The sequence below is a fragment of the Girardinichthys multiradiatus genome, chromosome 1 (genome assembly GCF_021462225.1).
Source record: "Girardinichthys multiradiatus isolate DD_20200921_A chromosome 1, DD_fGirMul_XY1, whole genome shotgun sequence".
Lineage (NCBI taxonomy): Eukaryota > Metazoa > Chordata > Actinopteri > Cyprinodontiformes > Goodeidae > Girardinichthys > Girardinichthys multiradiatus.
In genome coordinates this window covers 20,360,703-20,382,249 of record NC_061794.1, presented here as the reverse complement: position 1 = coordinate 20,382,249, position 21,547 = coordinate 20,360,703, and the positions used below count along the sequence as shown (strand labels likewise).

At 37.8% G+C, this 21,547-nt stretch overlaps 2 protein-coding genes across 9 annotated transcripts in view; one reads left to right on the top strand and one right to left on the bottom strand.

Annotated features, from left to right (window-relative positions):
• The first annotated feature begins 999 nt into the window (after window positions 1–999).
• sycp2 (synaptonemal complex protein 2) lies at window positions 1,000–21,363 on the top strand. Of its 6 annotated transcripts, none has more exons than XM_047372735.1 (47): window positions 1,001–1,143; window positions 1,830–1,924; window positions 2,014–2,154; window positions 2,252–2,380; window positions 2,463–2,567; window positions 2,653–2,677; window positions 2,946–3,031; window positions 3,124–3,218; window positions 3,318–3,352; window positions 3,437–3,579; window positions 3,674–3,726; window positions 4,011–4,056; window positions 4,205–4,303; window positions 4,427–4,487; window positions 4,578–4,726; window positions 4,937–4,993; window positions 5,191–5,268; window positions 5,369–5,474; window positions 5,847–5,962; window positions 7,754–7,814; window positions 7,902–7,947; window positions 8,059–8,132; window positions 8,260–8,699; window positions 8,791–8,918; window positions 9,017–9,053; window positions 9,144–9,211; window positions 9,321–9,366; window positions 9,954–9,994; window positions 10,117–10,177; window positions 10,308–10,473; window positions 10,572–10,636; window positions 10,737–10,898; window positions 11,361–11,501; window positions 11,613–11,729; window positions 12,033–12,183; window positions 12,892–13,053; window positions 13,147–13,193; window positions 15,010–15,291; window positions 15,741–15,792; window positions 15,980–16,120; window positions 16,458–16,630; window positions 16,846–16,940; window positions 17,073–17,172; window positions 17,353–17,411; window positions 19,237–19,315; window positions 19,564–19,620; window positions 20,367–21,363. In XM_047372735.1, the coding sequence occupies exons 2-47, from the start codon at window positions 1,901–1,903 to the stop codon at window positions 20,421–20,423; spliced, it is 4,656 nt and encodes a 1,551-aa protein (XP_047228691.1). In that variant the 5' UTR covers window positions 1,001–1,143; window positions 1,830–1,900; the 3' UTR covers window positions 20,424–21,363. The 6 variants fall into 6 exon arrangements, with proteins under 6 accessions (XP_047228646.1, XP_047228691.1, XP_047228681.1 ...); XM_047372725.1 differs by having other exon boundaries at window positions 11,610–11,729; XM_047372715.1 differs by having other exon boundaries at window positions 11,361–11,507.
• phactr3a (phosphatase and actin regulator 3a) overlaps window positions 20,864–21,547 on the bottom strand; it is a 43,676-nt gene continuing 42,992 nt past the window's right edge. For all 3 annotated transcript variants that reach the window (XM_047372747.1, XM_047372756.1, XM_047372764.1), the window contains exon 12: window positions 20,864–21,488. In XM_047372747.1, coding sequence (XP_047228703.1) covers window positions 21,473–21,488 — 16 coding nt within the window. In that variant the 3' untranslated portion in view covers window positions 20,864–21,472. The remainder of the gene's footprint in view (window positions 21,489–21,547) is intronic.

The following is a 21,547-nucleotide window of genomic DNA, read 5'->3' as shown; positions in this document are numbered from 1 at the left end:
AGTCAGTGATGGTCTGGGGTGCCGTGTCAGCTGCTGGTGTTGGTCCACTGTGTTTTATCAAGGGCAGGGTCAATGCAGCTAGCTATCAGGAGATTTTGGAGCACTTCTTGCTTCCATCTGCTGAAAAGCTTTATGGAGATGAAGATTTCATTTTTCAGCACGACCTGGCACCTGCTCACAGTGCCAAAACCACTGGTAAATAGTTTACTGACCATGGTATCACTGTGCTCAATTGGCCTGCCAACTCTCCTGACCTGAACCCCATAGAGAATCTGTGGGATATTGTGAAGAGAACGTTGAGAGACTCAAGACCCAACACTCTGGATGAGCTAAAGGCCGCTATCGAAGCATCCTGGGCCTCCATAAGACCTCAGTGCCACAGGCTGATTGCCTCCATGCCACGCCGCATTGAAGCAGTCATTTCTGCCAAAGGATTCCCGACCAAGTATTGAGTGCATAACTGTACATGAATATTTGAAGGTTGACGTTTTTTGTATTAAAAACACTTTTCTTTTATTGGTCGGATGAAATATGCTAATTTTGTGAGATAGGAATTTTGGGTTTTCATGAGCTGTATGCCAAAATCATCTGTATTAAGACAATAAAAGACCTGAAATATTTCAGTTAGTGTGCAATGAATCTAAAATATATGAATGTTAAATTTTCATCATGACATTATGGGAAATAATTAACTTTATCACAATATGCTAATATTTTGAGAAGGACCTGTACTGCGCTACACTAAACGTAAACGACACCAAGCAATAACGGGTCTAAATATTGCCATGTGCCTGAACAAAAATTCCTACGAAAAATAATAATTCTAACAGAATTTCGCTTAGGGGTGTCAAAAATTTTAAACATACGTTTTCACAGTAACATCTAGGATAACAAAGACTAGGCTTGTGATTTCAATAGTGGCAAAATAAAACCGCAGCTTTTAAGTGGCTAACAGTATGATTGTTACCGTGCAGGGTCTTTAAATCCGAGGGGTTACAAAAATAGAGTTACCACCTTCATTTGCTTGCCACGCGCTTGCGAAATTGACATAGATTTCGCGGGTCTGCTGTAAGCCGTTTGAACCACAAATAACCGTCAAAAATATACCTTTATCTTATTTGTGTGAGGGTTTTTTACGATACAGTAAGTAGCTCATAATTAAAGGCAATGTAATGTGCATCTTTTCCAACATATTTGCGTTCGTTCAAAACCATGTTAGTGTTGAGAAAGAACTGTTAGCCAACCCAGAAGGTAAAGTTAGGTACTGCTATCATAAGCTAATGATGAGCTAGCTTAGTAGATTTCGATGAGATGAAAAGGGCTTTTTGTTTTGAGATATGCTTATTTTGGACGGATTAATGCCCTAGGTGATTGATGGATATATATATTAAGTTTAAGTAAACTTACATAATTAGTGTTTGCACATATCGTTTCAATATCATTAGCGGATTGTCAACAGTTTGCCAGACATTCTCCGAGACAGTTATACCGATTTCGTACCCATGTGCTTAAAAACTGCATATCACCTGATTTTTCTTTATAGTTATGCATCTTTATGGACATAAATTGTTCTAATTATGCTCTAATATAGTGTATAATTAAATTTAATTGCATACTAATTGACTTTGTATTTCTATTTTAGTCTTTGTGCCAGTTTACCCATAGAAAATATGACATTATGACCCGATTACACTATAATTACTAACCGACCTCTAGTCTGGATAGGTAAGGAAATAGGAAAATGGCGCATAGTCCAGGCGTTTTTTTCTGTTTAAGGTCACTGTCACCAATATAAACCACCTAATGTTGAGTCAGATTGTGATTGGCAGGTATGTATTTACCCAGTTTATTCTGAGCACTGCAAAGGCTAAGGGCAGGAAGCATTCCCTTGAAAGCCAGAATGGCTCCAAGCCCGAGCCCTCAGGTTGGTTTGCATCACTGTTAGTTAATGAAAAGGTTATTCCAGTGTTAGTTGTGAAATTAATAACCCTCCAAACTTATGTTTTTGTACAGTTGGAGAATATAATCAACGCAGTGTTAAAGAGTGGTGATGTGCAGCTACTTGATGCGTTCTTGGAGATGAACACATGTAAAGACATCTCCATCAAATGTTCCCAACAGTTCCTCAATAAATTGGATAAACTTGTCACCCAGGTAAGATTAGGAACAACAAGTTGTTTAGCAGTCAATCATTCTGGTTTTTTTTTTTTTTTTTTATAAAAGAAAAACAAAAACATTTTATATTCTTTAGAGCTTGGACCACACTGAAATCACTACAGCCAGTTTGGGTCTTGCGAGCCTCTACAAATGTGGGAAAAACCTGAAATTACCTAGTGGGCAAGGACTCTCAGGTTTAATTTCTCAAGGGCTAATTAAGAAGATAAGTATATTCCATTGACACTCAACACATCTAATAATGCTTATAATGTAAATGTTTTCAAGTTTCACATTTTGCTGTGTACATGGTACAGTGGTTTGAGAAATGCAGGAAACTATGGATCCAACACGGCCCAAAATGGGATGAGACTTTGTTGACGCTCTCTGAGAACTTCCTAAATGCATTAATGGTCAGCTTATATTTATTAGTTAGTGCATTTAGTGGAGTAGCGTAATTTTCGCTTAAAATTCCTTCTCCCGGTTCATCTGTTGCAGGTAGTTCATGAGTCGTGCAAAGAGGGTATGTCAATAAATTTCCTATTTTTCATTCCGTTTATTGTGTAAATTCTCTTTAGTTAAAACATTTTGTCAAAACTAACAGAGATATTTCAACAGAAAATTATAAAAATGTCATTTGTCAGATTGTCTGTTTTCTCGTTGTTGGTTTTGTAAATAAATATTTGCTTCTGATGGTGACACTTGTGTTTTACTTGTATCTAATCAGGTGGTAGAATTACTTGAAGGTGTTTCATCTCTTTAATAAATTTATTTCCTAACGTTGTTTTCAGGAACTTCCAAAGTCACTGAGTCCTTTTTGTATCCTGTCGGTCAACTGGCAGCAGACCCCAGAATCAACATCCAGATCCAGAAAGAGGTGGAAATAATTTGTCTTTTGGGAATGACACTGAGTTTGATAAACTGAGGCTTTTTTCTTCACAAATAAACACCTTTATTTTGCTCTAACAGGTGATTCGTAAATATAATATAATTCTGGATAAAATCCCAGTGGAGTTTAAGAAAAACAGGAAGATCCTAACATCACAAGCGGCTTCAGATATCATGTATGTAACTGTATTTTTCTTTGCATTGTAAATATTATTGTTATTGATTCCTAAAATGCCCATGCTTGCTTGAACCATTGTGTGTTTATTTTTCTGCAGGACCAAACTGGCAGGTCGGATTCTGGAGGGTGGTGGTGAGTTTTTTTTTTTTTTTATATTTTAGTTTATACTCAACTAACTTTTTCAGCCAAAATAAATACAACATGTTTTTTTTTCAGATTATGACTTGCAGTCATCCTTGATGGAAGCATTGTGCAGAATGGCCACTCCTGATCAGAGGAAGAAGCTTGCAGATCGATGGTTCAGCATGGGTCATGTCGCCAGTGCTTTTGCCCAGATCAGTGATTCAGAGTTTGAAACGGTAAAATAGTTCATAGTAATAATTATTTGACTGAAGTAACATGTTTCATTTGTCTTTGAGATAGAATACAAAAACTGTAAATGTGTAATTTTAGGCTTGCAGAAGGTTTCTGAACATGGTGAATGGAATGCAGGGAGACAAAAGAAGGTAGGTACAAGTATGCAAGAACTCAACAAACTGCAAGACTGAAGCTGATGAAATTGAAGGTTGTTTTAGGGTGTTCCTTTGCACATTTAATTCTTCAAAATAAATTCAAACAATGTATTATCATTGCTCTTTGCCTTTCAGCGTTACACTGTAGCAGCTTACATGCTTGTAATTTTTGGGTGATTTCTAACCACATCCTATCTAAACATGTTGGCTTTTTATCATTTTTGATAGGAAGGTGTAGTTAGTTTTTACTGAATGACAGTGTCCTTTCTGTGCTGCAGAGTGTACTCCTACCCTTGTTTGAATGTTTATCTGGGCAAGTACGAGGTCAGTATCAAAATTTTCAACTTAAATATCTATTGGTGCACTGGAACATGCACAGATTATCTTGTCTCCAGGTTTAAGTTAAAAGTCACAATCAATAGTATTTTTTAGTCTATAAGTAGGTGTCATAAAAAGCTGTTTGTCTTGTTAGCTGCACATACCATCTGATGAAAAGCTCGAGGAATTCTGGATCGACTTCAACCTTGGTAGCAGCAGCATCTCCTTTTACTTTTCTTTGCCCGATGAAGAGGTACTGGCACACCAAGGCTATTGTGTGGGAATCAAAATAGGCTGAGCAGAATGTTTCAGTTGCATTTTATGAAAGGTTAACCTCAATTAGAGTCCAACTAAGTCAGAATTTCTCTTTATCTAGGACGGCCACTGGGAAACAATTTGTATCAACGAGAATGAAGTCGAAAGCTACACGGTGACAGGTTACCAGTGCACTGAAATAACTCTGTGTCTTTGCTGGTAATGGTCTTTCCAAGCTGTAAAGGTCAATACAAGCTGTTCTTTATCTCTAGAGGTGGGCAAGAGGCAGGTCTTGCAGATAAAGCTATCAGAGGTAGTTGTTGTTGATTCAGTGGAAGGATCCAGTCTCACCATCCGTTTCAGCTCCGCACTGGACATCCTACAGGCCGCTCGCGATGTTTTTGGAGATGACAAAAACAAAGTTAGTGCCCCATTCACTTCATGTAGAAAACCCACCACATTTCTTTCTAGAAACAGTTTAGAGCACAATCCATGCAGCATTAAGGTGAGAAAACCTGACAGGCCACAAAATGAAAACCATTTATTTTTAAATATGAATATTTACTGTAAATTACTGAAAATACTTAGGTCACAATAAATTATTGAATTATTCGGTGTCTTATTCTGCCAGAGCACCCGTGTGGTGAAAACTGGAGTTAAACCCACAATAACGGGGGACAGCACCCAGGTAAGCACTAGTTTGACATTATTTACAGCCATGATATGTTCAATGGGATTATTACACATGAAATACAGTGTGCTGATCCTGTGTTGATGAGTCCATGTGATTGTATTTCTTAGAATGTCTTCAGGCTGTCTTAGTAAAGCCAAAAATGGCATTTATTGATGTTGGTGTGTTTCCGCTGCGCGTCAATCTTCACACAGGTCGTTCCAGAGAGCCAGGTGTCCCTTGGGGAAAGTGAGAAAACCACTGTCCCCTACGCTCCAACTGCAACTGCACAGGCAACAGTTTTGAATTTTATCTAAATTACAAATGCTGTGGTCCTTTATTCATTTTCAATATTATATGAAAATATCTGGTTATCTTTTGTCTTGCATCTAGATGGTGACCCCTGCCAAACATAGGATGTCAGAGTCCACAATGTTTATCAGCAGTAGTGAGGGAGGAAGTGTAAATGCTGGGAGTTTTTTTGCTGTTAAATCATCAAGTGGGTAAAACCTACAAGTGTAACATTGTTGTTGCATTATATAATTATGAGTATAAGCAGTAAATGAGTAAATGCAAGCTTTGATGTTTTAATGGTTATATTAGATTGTTCTTGCTGAAGTTAGTTTAACTCCAACTGGGAAAAGGTTGATCCTTTGCTCTGCAGCAAAGCTTGTTCATTTAGCAATGCTGAGCTTATTTTCCACCTCTTGAAACACTCATTTTTACAGCCACCTGTCTTTCAAGATCCTTGTCTGTTCGCATGACAAAACTGTAACTAAAGACATAGTGATGATTACAACACATCTGAATTGTAATAATCAAATTGTTTTATTTGAAACAATTAGCTTTTCTACTTGTTTGTATATTACAGCCAAGAAAAAAGGCAGTACCTCTATGGCAAAGGTCTCTGTGTGTGGCACAACTATTATGACCTGCAGCCATAACACAACACCATGCAGCTCAAATGTGGTTAACAAGAACGAGCAGGTTTGTCACAAAAGAAAAACTTCAATTGTGCACTAATTTATGTTGGTCCATCACATTAAATACCAATAAATATGTTGAAGTTTGTCGTAATGGGACATAATGGAATGTAGTTATTTTTGAAAGCATTATATGTTGAGCACAGATTCGAAGCACATAATCGATCAAACATGATTTTACCACCTTAAACCAGACCAAAACTGGTCAACATTTTTTTCAAATTGTTGACCACTTTCTTGTAGAGGACAGTTTGACTTGACCGTATTATTTGGTTCTTCTTTCTGATGAATTCTTGTTGTATTAAATAAGATAAATCCAAAATCAGATCTTTTATGAGAAATGCTGCCTGGAATGTATGTACCTGACTTGAAATCTGCATGATTCGATTGAATTGACAATGTGAAGTGCCTTGAGACGACACTTGTTGTGAATTGGCGCTATATAAATAAACTGAATTGAATTGAACAGTGAAAGGTCTAGCTTTAAATGTTCTAATTGTTTTATCTGGTGTAACTGTTCATTACCAGTAAGAATAAAACAACAAAAATAGCAAATTTCTCAATGTAAAATATGTAGTGTTATGTAGGGCTGGAACAATCGGATTAATCATGATTAATCGATTATTGAAATAATCGTCAACTAATTTAGGGATTGAATAATCATTTATTGGAAGTAACAGACTAAAACATGGCATTTGCCTCAAAGGATAACCCACTCAGAGCAGTAAGTAAGCCAAAAAATATATATATATAAAATATAAATATATATATCTAATAAAAAAGTATATACATTTCGCATTTAAGATGAAAAACCTTCTTTGTCTGTAAATATGCTCTATTCAGAACTCCTCAAGTGGCATAGCTGTAGCTTCACCTGGTACAAATCCTGAAAAAATCTCTTATGAAGAAGATGTTGCTGTCCAATTATTAATTGATTAACTGTAAAAATTGTCCACAGAATAATCAATTAGCAAAATAATCGTTAGTTGCAGCCCTAGTCATGTAATTGAATGTAATATATTTTGTATTTTCTGTTCTTCCTTAACAAGCAAAAACAAAAATAATATAGGTAATACTAAATCAGATATGTTTGCTTACAAAGACTCAGAAAGGTCAGTTGATGTATCACCCTTATAAAGAAGTGTTTCTTATTTTAAGCCCTAACAGAGCTAAATGCTAAAGTGGAAGGGAAGGAGAAGAAAACACCTTAAAACTGGGCCTTAATCCTGAATCCAGGGATTTAATCCAAAACATCAACATGTTGAGGGTGGATGTTTCTAAAGAAATTAGCTGGAAAATCTCCTTATTTTTATTCTGGCATTTAGCTAGTAGAAATAATCTTTGTAACCCTAACTGACCTAAAACAGGAAGAAGTTACGTACCTTTTTACACATCGTATGAAGACTTCTGGTTCCATCTGTATCCGAGCCGTTCTTCTCTTCCATAAGGATTGTAATGGTCTTGGAAGGTGTAGTGTTGGTAACAGTGAACAACAGTGTTGTTAACAATAAAATGTTTAGCTCTATCTTTGAAAGTAATTTACCTATAGATCATGACTCCAGAGGTGGGAATGTAAGGGCAACTAACACAAGTCAAAACGACATTTACAACTTGTAAAACTCCATAAATACTCAACAGCATAAGGTGTTTTCTTACATAACTGAGTTTTGTAAGTGACTATTTCTTTTTTTCACAAAAGGTAGCATTAGAAGATGGAAGTTGTATGTAGCTTGTTGTATATTGTACAATATTTGTGTACCATTCAGTTTTAAGCATTATTTCTGCTTTACACCAGATGCCAGTGGCAGAAGCAGATGATGTCTTTGTATCTGGACGGGGAGAAGAAAAGTCTCAAGGTATTGCTGTAATGGCTTTCTACCAAAAATACGATCTGTCTGTATTTCTTTAGCCTGTCAAAGCTCACCTCTCACCTGTTCTTTCAGAGGCCTATTTTGTACCTGACACACAACCCAGCGCGGCATGTAACACGTAAGTCAAGCGATAAACCTGCACTCTGTTTGCAAAACTTCAAATTAAAAACAACCGTTCATATGAACAGAGTCTGTAGAGTCTAAAGAGGTCTGTTTGTTCAAATTGCAGAAGCACTAACTGGAGCAAATTGTCCATCTCTGAAATGCCGACAATGCAGAAAATCGGATCCTTACGAAGACCTGGTAAACAAATCTTGACATTTGATATCAATATGGCTCAGTTTTCTGTTGTCATGAATAAATATGAAATATTCAGTTACCAAATAAATAAAAACGTATATATATATCTGTATGACCTTTCTCTGTTTAGACGCTAATTCAAGTGTGGTGGGACCGCAGCAGCGCTGCCCTTCATCCAGACAGAAATTGTCAGTTTCAGGCTCACACCTCGTCTTCCATGAGGAGTTCCACACTGAACTCACTGAGCGCCTGCAGAAGGTCATCAATGACAGGAACAAAGATCCTCTGCCTCAGGAATCATCTGATGACCAAAGAAACATGTCCAACTCCAAAAGGGGCTCTGAAGAAACACACTCGGAAAACATATGTGGTTCTGTGAGTGTTCCCAAAATGCAAAAGGCCCAGAGAAGCAAACAATCTAAAGAAAAGAGGAAAGCTCAGATGTCACTGGAGACAAACACTGGTCCAACAAAAGCTTCAAACAAGACCTTCACAAATAAAACTGTCCAGGACCGAAAAGAATCTGAGGTCAAAGATTACACTAAGATGGCAATTTCAAGCAAAGAGAAAGTATGAATTCTGTGGATTTAATCCATAAGCTTTCGAATGTTACTAGTTGTTTAATTTGTCAGTTTCATTCTCTTTCTTGATCATAACTCAGAGAAACTCAGAGGTCACAGCTAGTATGATGAAGCTCATCTCCAGTCGTTACAAGATGAAAACCCAAACCACAAGAAAAAACAATGCAGAGAAAATTACTCAGAACTGGATTCCCCCTCTCATAAACCGGTATAATCATTTATGCACATGTTTGGTTTAGATCATTGATCGTATGTCAGTGGAGAAAAGCACAATAAACTGGCTGATTTATTTATTTTTTGCTGTAGACCAATCTTCAACATGGAGGTGATGCCAACACGTTACGTAAGTCTTTGTTTAGCTGATGTCTGAGAATTGACTTTCTCACCTCTTTGCCGTGCTTGTTTAACTAAAGATAATATTTAAATGTTACAGAAGGAAAAACGTGGACCAATAAGTCAAAGGAAATCCTTGATCTCCACCACAACCTCTGTTAGACAAATGTAATACAAATTTTGCAATACAAAATTTGACGTAAACTTGAATTGAGGGGGGAATGATAAATTATGAGGTTCCAATGCATTTAAAGTTGTATTTACTCCTGTTTTGTAGGAAGGATAGCTTTGCATTCAACACTGATTCACCTCTCTGCATTGGGGTAACAGCTTCCTTCCTTTTTACTTAATTTCCTTCCTTCCTTTATTCACATGTGGGGTCATTGGATCCCACATGTTCTTTCTTGATCTTTGGGCTTTTACGTTTTTCCCTCCTTTTTCCTTCCTTCCATGTGTTCTTCCTTCCTGTCATTTTGTTCGTTGTATCATTCATTTTTCTTCCTTCTTTTTTCCCTTTGTGCCCTTTACATGTGTCCATCCTTTTTTCCTGTGTTTCCTCCCTTGTATCCTTTCTTCCATGCCTTTCTTTCTTCTCGTCACTTCCCTGCTCTCCTTGATGTCCTTCTATCTCCTATTCCTTCTGTGTGTCCTTCCGTTCTTGTTTTCTTTTCCTTGCACCCTTCGTCTCTTCCATTCATTGTGTTCTTATCTCCTTTTTTTTTCTCCTTTTGTTAATTGTTTCTGCCTTTTGCTTGCTCCATATTTTCACAGCCTGTTCACTGTGGAAATATTTGTATATATACATCCACATATTTACATGAAAACTATTGTGAAACCCTGTGCTTTAAAAATTTAATGTTTTTAACTACTTTAGACTCTGAAGTGTTGTAAATGTTTTCTTGCACTGTAGGGAGAAAACCAATGCTATACCAAATCACTTGTCACAAACAGGTAAAGCAAATAGTTGCTTTAGAGGTTTACTCAGAGGTTTCTCGCAATAATTATTAAAAAGTGCAACTTCCGAGATTTCTAGCATTTTTTAGGATGTGTTAAATTTTTGTGTTGTTTCATAGTGGCATCCACAACTCCACCACGCTTCTCATCACGACTAAGAAAGCACAACCTGTGGCAAAAGTATGCTCAAGTTACACTGCTGCGTTTTATTAAAAGTAGACTGAAGGAATTTGTGTTTCTCAGTCTGAAGCAACATGGCTGCTTGTTGACTACATCTGATTGTCACTTACTCACTTGTGTTGTGTTGCAGAACAAGCTACATGTGAAAAAGCATCTGTTCAGTGACACTGACACAGACAATGCTCCGACGGATGTCAGCTGGCTGAGGGAATCAGCCAGAAAGCCCAAGCCCCAAGTCATCCAGTACCCCAGACAGGCACAGATCAAACCCAAAACAGTCCCTCCTCAGTCTCCAGGTCCATCATCTTTCATTTATTAGAGAATAACTAATGGCCAATAAAAGTGGTCTTATAGAAAAAGTGTGCTTTTGATCTCATTTTTCATTTATTTACAGACAGACCCCCAGATTTGCAATCACTCTCTTCAAAAGTTGTGAAGGGTAATAGCAAACTTGCTCAGGTAAGACATTACATCTTAATAACGTTCCCCAGGTTGGTGCAGCACTATCCAACTTTGCCACTGTGTGTCACTGTTGTATAAGAAGTATCTCTGTTAATAGACTGTGAATCACCCAACGGCAGTGAAGGTAGCAGCAGCACCCAGTAGACCATGTGCAGTTGAAAAGAGGCCCAGGAGAGTGGCAGCCACCTCTACGAAAAGCTACAAGGAACCCGATACAGATGACAGCCAGTCTGAAACAGAGAAACCTCAATCACCCAAGGCAACCGAGCTTGTCTACGTCTCACGTTTTGTGTTTAAATAATGGAGCTGCACAAGTAACACAAGTGCAACTTTTATTGTGCTCGCAAATGGTCGGATTTGTCCTGATCAAAATGTTTTGCACCATGATCTGCTCTCATCAGTAACTAATTTGTACATTTCTGTAGCACATCTATATGTTTAACGCATACACAAAATCATGGCTCTAAGCTTTAGGAAATGCTATATAACATTTTCATTAGCTTGCTCTTACACTGACAAAATGAACAAGTCAGGTTGTATATAAACTTTGTAAGCAAATATAACTGTACTAGTATATGAATTGTTATATATTACAAAAAACATTAAATGCTCAACAGTTATCCCCAGTTTTTCCGAACATGATGAATCCCAATTTGGGTAACAATTGTTCAAAATTTGGTCAGATTCAACAAATGAAATTTTCTTTTTTCTTTATAAATAGCGTCCACCCAATGATAATATGAAGAATTCAGAAAAAATGAACAAGGTTGCTCTGACAAAAAAGAAAAAGACTGCGAGCAAACAGTTAACTAAAATGAAACTACCCACAGAGTCTGTGTTGGATGTGCATCCTTCCTCCAAGGTAGAGGTACATACATCGCTAATTTATGCAACATTTGTAAAAATATTTATACTTTACATCATAGTTGTATAAAATTCCTCTGTCTTTTGCTTTTTTTCTGTTGAACAGCAGTGGAACCAGGAGAACTGTGCAGAGGATCCACCAATAAAGAAGAGTAAAAATAGCCTCTCTGACCACCGAGCAGATAAATATAGCACGTTGTCAGATTCCAAAACAACAGGCTTAAAGGTGGGAGTTCAGCTATTACAAAGTAAATTGTGGAATAAGGTTTGTAAATAAAGTCCTTTGGCTGATGCTAGTTTGACTTTGAGGACTTGGTTCTCCTGGTGATAAAATCCCCCAAATAAACACACCTGCAATAAAGTAAATAAAAGATGATCACCAGGGTTTATGTATTTTTTACTCAATATAAGTTAACATCCAGCTTTAATGGCAGCCGTTTATTCATTTTTCTATGAATTGTTTGGTCTGTGTTGTGATTTTGTTTCATGCTTCCAGCTCTTCAGAATGAATAAAAACATTTCTCAACAGGTTAAGGCTGTGAACGTTCCTCAGGAAACTTTGATGTTGAATAAGAAAAATGTCATCCCAGGCCGAGAACAAACGAGCGCTTTGAAGGATTCCTTGGCTGCCTGCCATACCTCTTTCTGTCCGTCCCCTCCTTTCATTGAACAGATGAGATGTAAGTTTGAGCGCAGAGCTGATTACCGACAGAGAGAGACAACAGTTATCTGGCTTCGTTGACATCAGCTAGTGTCTTGTTAAATGTTTCACGGTTATTCAGATGTTTTCTTTCTATCACATAGGCCACTTTTATTTCTTTAGAGTCCTTGTGACACTTCTTTAATTGGGAAAATGTTTCCGATCATTGACGCTTTGCTAATTTGCGTACAGTAGGGGGAAATGTAAGATTAGCTTAGGTTTCCTTCATTGGCAGCACAACTAATTCAAGTGGGAAGTTCTTGTTTCAGGAATTATTATAGCTACCATCCATATCAGTCTTTACGTTTTTAAATTACATGAAGTGAGCATTTATGTTAAAAAAAAGGAAATGGTAATTGATTATTCTAGAAATAGGATTAAAAGATAAAAATCGGTCTGACAGGAATACGTGCACATATGATTTTCCATAGAGAAACAACATTTTTGCACCTTGTTAAGGTTTTATCTTTTTCTGTTGTAGACAAATTCACCTCTGTAAACGTTTGTACCTGCAAATGTGTACATTTAGCTGTCTCAGTTTGCTTGTGGTGCTTCTTTCCTCTAAATGATGTTATGTAGTTAACCGTAAAACAGTATGTAGAAAGGGTGTATATGTTGACCTTCTGCTCTCTGACCAATATCTCAAGCCAGCTGTTAGAACATCTGTGTTTACTTTGGACCCTCACAGCTGCTGAGAGGTCAGCTCCAACCTTGGGCTTGACCTGCTCTGCTGTCCTCACCCCGCGGGGATCCCCACTCCCCACCACCCGAAATCCTCCCTGCCAGGACACCCCCTCTCCAATCCTGCTGCTACCCAAAGTTCGCTCGACAGTCAGCAATAAAGGGCAATGTAAACCGTCTTCTTTCTACGATGCAGAGAAAAATCAGGACTCTTCTAATACTCTGTTCATCCAGTCTGTCCCTTCTCCCTGTTCACTGGCAGGTCAGACCCTTGCACCCAGTCCCCCCACTGAACTCAGTGCTGCAGAGGTACGTCAACCTCCTAACTCTGGAAACCAATATAACTCTTAACCATTCTGTTTCAGAAGTTAGAAAAACGCTTTGACTTGGTGATCATGTTCTCTGTCTAAAACTTAAAAATACAGCTCGTGGTTGTGTTGAGCCAATTCTTATTAGACAGTTGCGTTTGTTTTGTTTAAATTATAATGACTAGAGAAACTACCCAAGTAAGGTTATAGGTTTACAAAACCTGGAAGTTTAGGCCAGATGGGTTTAAATAGCGAATAAAGGTAACCACCTTCATCTCTGATCTGTTTGCTTGTAACTAGCAAATGTTTATAAAAAGTCAACAAGCTTCTGGGGCCCTGACAACAAGCAGGGGGCTTGTTTCATTCACTGATTTTGCTGAATTCTCACAGAAAGCAAGTGGATCTGTGAGAGAAGGTAGTTGAACTTTATCAATCAGACAAAGGATATTAAACAGTAAGAAATTGGAATTGCCAATCAGTAGTATTCAATCTCTAATTAAGAAGTGGAAAATGAGGGATTCTGTTGAAACCAATCCATAGTTACGTAGACAAAACTGATAAAAGGCTGTTTTTAGACGTTCAATAAGGAGGAACCTGAAGAAAAATGGGCTGCATGGTCAATTAGACAGAAAACAAAATATTTCTACATCAGTGCCAGAAAGCAGCTTGCATATGGAGCACCAGACAGCACAGATATAAGAATGAAACAAAGATATTTGGAGCAATGAACTTCATGCAATGAACTATAGATGCAAAATTTGCTGTCAAGTAAAGACACCATCCCTGCTGTGAAAAGGTGGAGATGGATCGCTGATGTTTGGGGGCTGCATGAGTTTCAAAGGCACAGAGAGCTTGGTCAGAATTGAAGGCAAGATGAATGCTGCAGGTGGTCAGAATATTCTGAGGGAAAATTAGCTCTCAGTTCGGAAGCTGCACATGTGATGTACTTAGACTTTCAAACATGACGATGACCCTAAAAGGTCAGGTCAACGTGTCTTTGGTTTCAGCAGGTAGCTTTTTGCCCTGTAAGAATGGGCAGCTGAGAAAATACAGTTTTGCATTCACAACTTTTATAAATGATCTCAGCCTGTCATTGACTTTAAAGAACCAGGTTCTGTTCACTTCTGATCAGGGTCATTTAGGAAAGTTCTCATGTCATGATTTAAAAAGAGAACCCAATTGTTCAGTAACCAATGACTGCACCCAACCTCTGACTAAGTGTACCTTTAAAGGTATCACAGGGTTATTGTATGAGATTGAAACCCTCTGTCTTTGCTGCTTAGTTTTATTTCTGTTGTCAAATGTTACTTGGAACATTTAGTTACTGAACAACTCCCCTCTGAGTCTGAAATGTAGCATCTTTATGTGATTCACATATCATTACGCTCCGTGGAAGTCACTGACGTTGACAGAAAAACGTATCGATGTAAACTGTTAGATAACTGAAGGCCTTTCAGGAGGTAATCTAAACTTCTCAGGAGTTGAACTTGGCAGAAAGATTCAAACAAACCGCGGAAATTTAGGGAACACCATTGTTTTATAATAGAAGGTTCTCCTTTATAGAGCTTTAGTTGTAACAGCCAAACCCATAATTGTGCACAGTTCATAGAGTAGCACGAGATCACTTTGCTGAAACTAAAACTAGACCCCTCATGGGAATGCGTCGTTTGAGAAGTTAAATTGCATAAGATTTTATGAAATGTGAAATCGCATGATTGAAATGATCCAAGCTGATAATATCACTGCTGCACTTCATCTACTTCTTAATTTCCTGCTTCATGTATGATTTGTCATGATGTTCTCTCATCTGTTTCCAGATTTGTGCAGTCCAGCAGCGTCTGTCCTCAGCGCCTCAGTCCTATTTGTCTTCATCCACACATCCACTCTTGACATCAACTTTTCTTGAGCTAGACAAGCCACCCGTACCGTCTCCCCCTCAGTCGCCGTTCCCTGGGGACACCTTAACCAATGGTTATCACCTTGACCTCAGTAAAGTGTCCTCAGTTTCCCTGGGCTCACTAAGCCGGTCATCTCCGAAGTCATCCGTACTCAGTAGGAACATTAACTCCACTGCTGTGCTGACCATGTCTTTTAAAGAGGTTTTTATCTCTTTTCCTGAGGATTTTTTACATTTATGTTGGATAGAAAATGTATGGAATTTGATTTAAGTGTTTTCCATGTCTGGAGCTAATCAAGGTAATATTTGTATTTCCAGACTTTCTTCCCTATTCCTTTATATAAGACTCCATCCATCCATCCATTGGCCTTTCTTCCTTCCTTCAGTCTCTTTGATGTTTGCAGTTTATGTGTTTTAAGTTGGAAAGCTATAGAAATGAACTTTTTTATTTACTCTACAAAAGATTTATTTAGAACTTAAAACATTTGGAGTCTTAGAAAGCATTTTGGTATTACATGTGTAGGATGTGGTGGGGTTGTTAAAAGGGGCGGAGAATTTTAAAAAGTGGAAATAAATTATCACATTTTTAAGACTGGTGAATATATACGACCATAAAATATGTGTCTAACGCATCACTGTTCATTCTGATAGAAAACACCAGTCTCTGACAAGAGCCTTGAGCTGACAGACCACCTTGTCTCAGGTAAAATGTTGTTTTTATTCATGTTTTTGTTTTTCGGTCTAAATTTCATAGAGGCAAGTGACAAACAAACAACTGCAGTTCATTATATCACTAAAATAATAATATGGGAACCACAAATGAACGATTACTACAGATTAGTGCATTCTCTTGTAAGAAACGCTGTTTCATGTGTGGACGTATGTTTTAGGACCCTCTCGTAAGCGCTGCGTCTCATCATTCAGTAATTCAGAGATTTCAGAGGAAGATGAGAAAAAAGAGGAGAAGAAGAAAAGCAAGATTAGACGCCAGCAGTGTCCTCGAATGAAGCCAAGAAAACTGTTCAAGTCTTGTAAGGCCTATTAATCGCTCTTAGACTGCCCCCCGAAAATAAATAGGTCTTTACATAAACTATATTAAAAAGCCAGAATACCACTGGTAGTAATTGCACATAAAATCAGCTAAAACCGTGAGACATGTCATTACTCTGAAAATCTTTAACTCTACACAATGAAATATTGTTTTTAACAAACATGTTGTTCAAGTTTGGGCAATTTTATAAAAACATTTGATCTTGCAATGAGAATTCTTGTGCCTATTTTCAGATACATGTTTAGCGGTTTTGTGTTAGAACAACTAAAGCTATTCACCTGGGCTAAAATATATGTCTGAATATGTTCTTCGCACAGTTGCTGAGGTGTCTGTTATGGATGAGCTGAGCCACATAAGTTCCAGTCACTGGGAGGCTGAAGACGTGGATGGGGACCTGGACCTGGATGAGGACTCAGAGTTGCCAGAAAGGACTCTGAACCCAAACAACCTTTGTCAGCAGTTGAGCTCTGAGCTGAAAAACAAGCTCCAGGTTTACATGCTCATATTTATAGGCACAACAAATTGAGGGAATTTCCAGTCTGTCGTTTTATGCCCATGCCCTTTCTGAAACCATGCACCAACAGGACTACTCTTGTTAGACTTCAATTAACTGACTGATTTAGAAAGCAGTGACTAACTTCAAGAACACAGTCTTCTGTGACTCATCTTGATCACACTTTATGCCTTTATAATAAATGTTTTCAGAACCATTTCAAGATGATGGAGATCTACAATAAACAGTCTTCCAAGGCTGTGCAGCAACATATTTCCTCCATTGGTGTCCAGCTTGACAAAAACAGGTCAGTTTTGTGGTATTGTTGTGAGCAAACTATTTTTAACGTTTTCATCAAATTCATGAAATAAGCTGCATGCTGAAGGCTTTCCCTCTTAGGTTTATCTGTCTGCGGTTAATTGTTTTCCTCTCTGCACAGAGTTCAATGGCTTGGCCAAGTTCAAAATGTCCTTTTAGAGGAAATCCAGAAGATGGAGCTGGATGACAACAGGCTGAAAAACATGGAGAAAGACCTGACTGTGGGTCACTTACCTGTTTCCTTTTCTCTCTTGGAACACTGTGAGACAAAGTTGCCAAAATAACATTAAAAAAAATAATCTCACCTCATGGAATGGTCTTTTAGATGAGGCTGTGTGTAAATCTTTAACGTTGTTCATTTAAACAGTTGACAGTTTGAGTTGGGCCCTTCTCTGTTGCAGATATACTGGAAAAAGCAGATGATGACTTTCCATTCCTACCAGAAGCAGGAAACCAAGAGGTGAATTAAAGATTTCTGTGTGTTTCTGCTGACACTGAAAGAGTGGTGTTGTTTTTCGGCCACACTTTCTGATCATTGATTTTTCCTCAAGCTTGGTCTAAAATACTCCGTAAAACATTGAACAACACACTTGTTTATTAAATAAATGAAGAACTAAAGGGTTCGACTGTAAATAGTTTCCCCCTCTGGGCTATCATTAGAAACTAAATATGTTTTCCCACAGAACAAGCTATTTCTGAACAGATGTTGCCACTCCTTTATATAACTAATAAGGGTTTACAGATAAATTGCCTGCATGCAGCGCCAGACTGTTATCAGGCCAGCACCCAGATTTACCACCGTGGCTTAGAAATCCCACACTTCTTACGCCGTAACTAGCACATACTCTGTAATCCAAGCTATGTCGTTTTTGTGTCTGATTCTAAAATTATCATTTAATTTTATTTTGTGGGGCTTAGTTACTAAAAGAGTGACTTTTCTAAACATTGATTCCAAACATGATTTTTGCTCCAACAAAATGAACGAAGTAGAAGGACCACGTTATAGTACAAACATGTATCACATACCTGCTTCCAACTTGATTCTGAAGTTATGTTACATTTAGTCACACAAACAGCATGGCGTGTGCATTAAACATGCTTATGCACAACACAGTATGTCTGTTACAGTGGCACTGCTGTACCAGTGTTTACATCACAGACTTTAAATCTGCCAAAATTAGCAGATTAGCTGATTGCAGCCACACTCAATTCGCAACATTTAGAAACAAATTGGCATTACATACAGTTATCCATTTTACCACAACTCTGACAGAAAGGTGTAGTTTCAAAATAATGATTAAAATGAGATGCACTCATCCGGCTTTTCCTGACCAATACCAATTTCCAGTTTTCCTGAAATCTAACCTGCCAGGAAAGAATTTAAGGAATTTAACACAAAAAACAATTTGCTGTAATAGTAATTTTAAATCTTATAGAACATGAAGGAATTACACGAATATCCCTTTTATTGAATCAAAGCAGATATGCCTTACCTTGCCTTTTAATAGACCCAAGTACATCCAAATGCATGCTGTTGGTTGATGTGTTTATTGACCATAAAGGGTGGGAGTTAGTTTTGACACAGTTAAACTGGGAAAAAATGTCTGGCATTTCAGTGTTTGACTTCCGATCACCTTTCACTTCGGATTTAGTAAAAATGCTGTCTTTAGGCCGATTTATTGGCGCATCTCTGTCATCAACAAATATTTTAAATGTGTATTTTCCTAGGAAGCATAAATGTAGGCCCCACCTGGAAACAGTATTCTGGAATGGTTGCAGTGTATTTAGGCAAGGTGTGCTTTACACTTCACCAGCTGCATTCAGTGTGCTTGCTCTTATCTGTTTACATGGCAGCTGAACTGAAAGTCCTGATATTCTGTACATGCTGTGTTGTTGGTTAGATGTTTGCCTTAAATGGTGGAATGAGGTTTCACTTGACCAGATCCATTTCTCTTATAATCTATACTATTTATATCAACTGTGCTGGTCACATAAAAACATCCATCATCAATCAGGGTTGTGGGATTGTTATACAGTCTGTTAATTATATTTCAATTGTCACTGAATCCTGATAAAAAAAAAATGTGGCCATATGGCACCAATTTAAATAAATAAAAACTATATAAAATGAATTCACTTCTATAAATAATTTGGAATTAGCAGTCATTGTGCAAGCCAAATTTTCCCTATTTTCTTCTTGAAATGTGTTAATCTGCGTTTTTAAAATGTTCTCCGACGTTCTTTAGCCCTTCTTGTTTTTTTGGTTGTGTGTCTTTTCCCTCCAGAAATGATACACTGAAGAGAACCTTCCAAAGCATATCTGGTCACAGCTGGGAATACGAAGAGGGAATGTTCAAATCAGAGGTCTGACTCTCAGATACACATCACATTTATGATTTACTGTGTTGCTTCCGTGGAAATAATTATGTCTATTCCAAATCCCAATCATTAGCTTCGGTTTTCTTTAGTTTTATTTGGAAGTCGACCACTCCACCCTCTGCATTAACATGTTTTAGTATCAATTTTAGTGTCCGAACTCTTTAATCTTTTCTCTTCACATCATAGATTTACTCACTCATCTAAAATCTTTCTGTACTGCTTGCTGTTCTCAGATGTGCCTGATAAAAAAAGACATGAAGTCGATTCAGGACAGACTCCTCAATGAAATGGTGAGTTGACACCAACAGATGATTCTTCAGCCTAAAATCTGCCTTTCACATCCTGTCCTTCAGTCTGCCAGCCCAGCGACGTTTCTCTGAAAACTTGTACATCCAGTGGGTTTAAAAAGTCTACACACCCATGTTAAAATACCAGGCTTTTCTCATGTAGGAAATGAGACCAAGATAGATACTTGCAGACCTTTTTTTCACCTTTAATGTGACATTTATTTTGTCCAATTCAAATGAAAACAAATATATAAGAAGAGAAAATCCTTGTTGTGTAAGTGTGCACACTTTGACTAATACCTGGTTGAATCACTCTTTGATTCAATTTCAGCAGAGGCTATAGGTTATAGCTATATACACAATGGAAAACAGTAATTGAAAATATAGATTTCAGCAACATTTGCAAGGCAGGGTTGGCATAAAATGGCAAGGCAGAATCTGGGATGTTGACAGACCCCTACCAAAGAAGACTGAATGTTGACAGTAAATCAAAAGGTGTTTCAACAGAGTATTTGTTCAAGGTCTTGCACACTTATGCAACCAGGTTGCTGCAGCTTCTTTTTTTTTCTCTCTAACAAATATCTTTATTTGCAATTGAATCATACCTGGTTTTGTGTCACACTAAAGTTGGAAAACATTTAACATCACAAAACCGTGGCATTTGAACAGTGCTGTTAATATCGACTGTAACATCCAGTACTGCTTTGTGTTTTAAACGGCCTCTTCCGACACTTGTTCACCATTCACAGCATGAAGAAGAGATCCAGAGTGTGAAGAGAGGACTACATGCTTTGTTTTTCCCCTGATGGAGCCAGGTTTGGAGGTGGTCAAAGGTGACTCTACACCATGAACCAAGGTGGATGTCAACATGTGATGCACTCTTCTGAGTAGCTTTTTTGTGCTTATTTCTACTCAAATGCTCGCATAGTGTTTTTACTCCAGTTTCCTTTGTTTTATGTAGATTGATCCAGTTGTTTAGAGCTGGATTTGTTCCTCATAGGCACTGTGGTTTGTTAGATGCGTTTCAAAATCTTTTAAGAGTGTTCTTTACTATCTGGTTAAATCTAAATGATTCAAACTGGACATTCGCTTCTGTATGGCTTCGATATTTTTAAAACACTGCATTAACGTTTTAGTATTATAAGCAGTTGGAATGCTGAAAATGTATCTAGTTGTTTTTAAGCCACTTATTAACTTCATTGTTAACTGGAAATGAAATAGTTAAAATAAATAAATACACTGGCCGTTCTTACAAAACATGTTGTATTTTGGAGACAGTTTTAAAGTAGTGCTTACAAAGGTTTTTCTCTTTTCAGTGAAGACACAGTCAGTCCCATTCTGATTGACATACTGTATGTACAGTTAATATCAAATTCCTCCCCAACACATTCTCACCCGACTTCACAGTCTGTACACGGTCCAAGTGACACATTATTCAATAGTTAAGAAAAGGTGGTCACATGCACTACTTCCTCCCACTACACAGATTCACACCGATTTGTCAAAGTAGTCCTTGAATTAGTATTAAATTAATGACAGGATTGTTTTTTTTCACCCTCTGCTCTTGTTCTGAGAGTCAGAGGGTTTCCACCAAAGTCTCTTCCACCTGCCTGCTTCCATGTTGCATCCAGCAGTCTCCAGGACGCACTGCTGCAAACATCCCTCTGTCGTTTCTCCTACACCCATTTCTTCATACTGATAATATGAGGGTGTAGGAAGAAAGTTAAAGACACGCCGAAGACAAAACAAAAAAAAAAAAGGCTTCGGGCTCTTTGATGTTCACCACTGAGCGGCGTCAGGCAGCTTCAGGAAGTTTTTAAGCTCAGCATTTCTTCACAGAAGAAACTCGTCACTTTCACGGCCGGTGGAACCTAAAAAGACAAACATACTGTGTGTCATCAAATCCAGCAATGTAGCCATTAATCAAGAG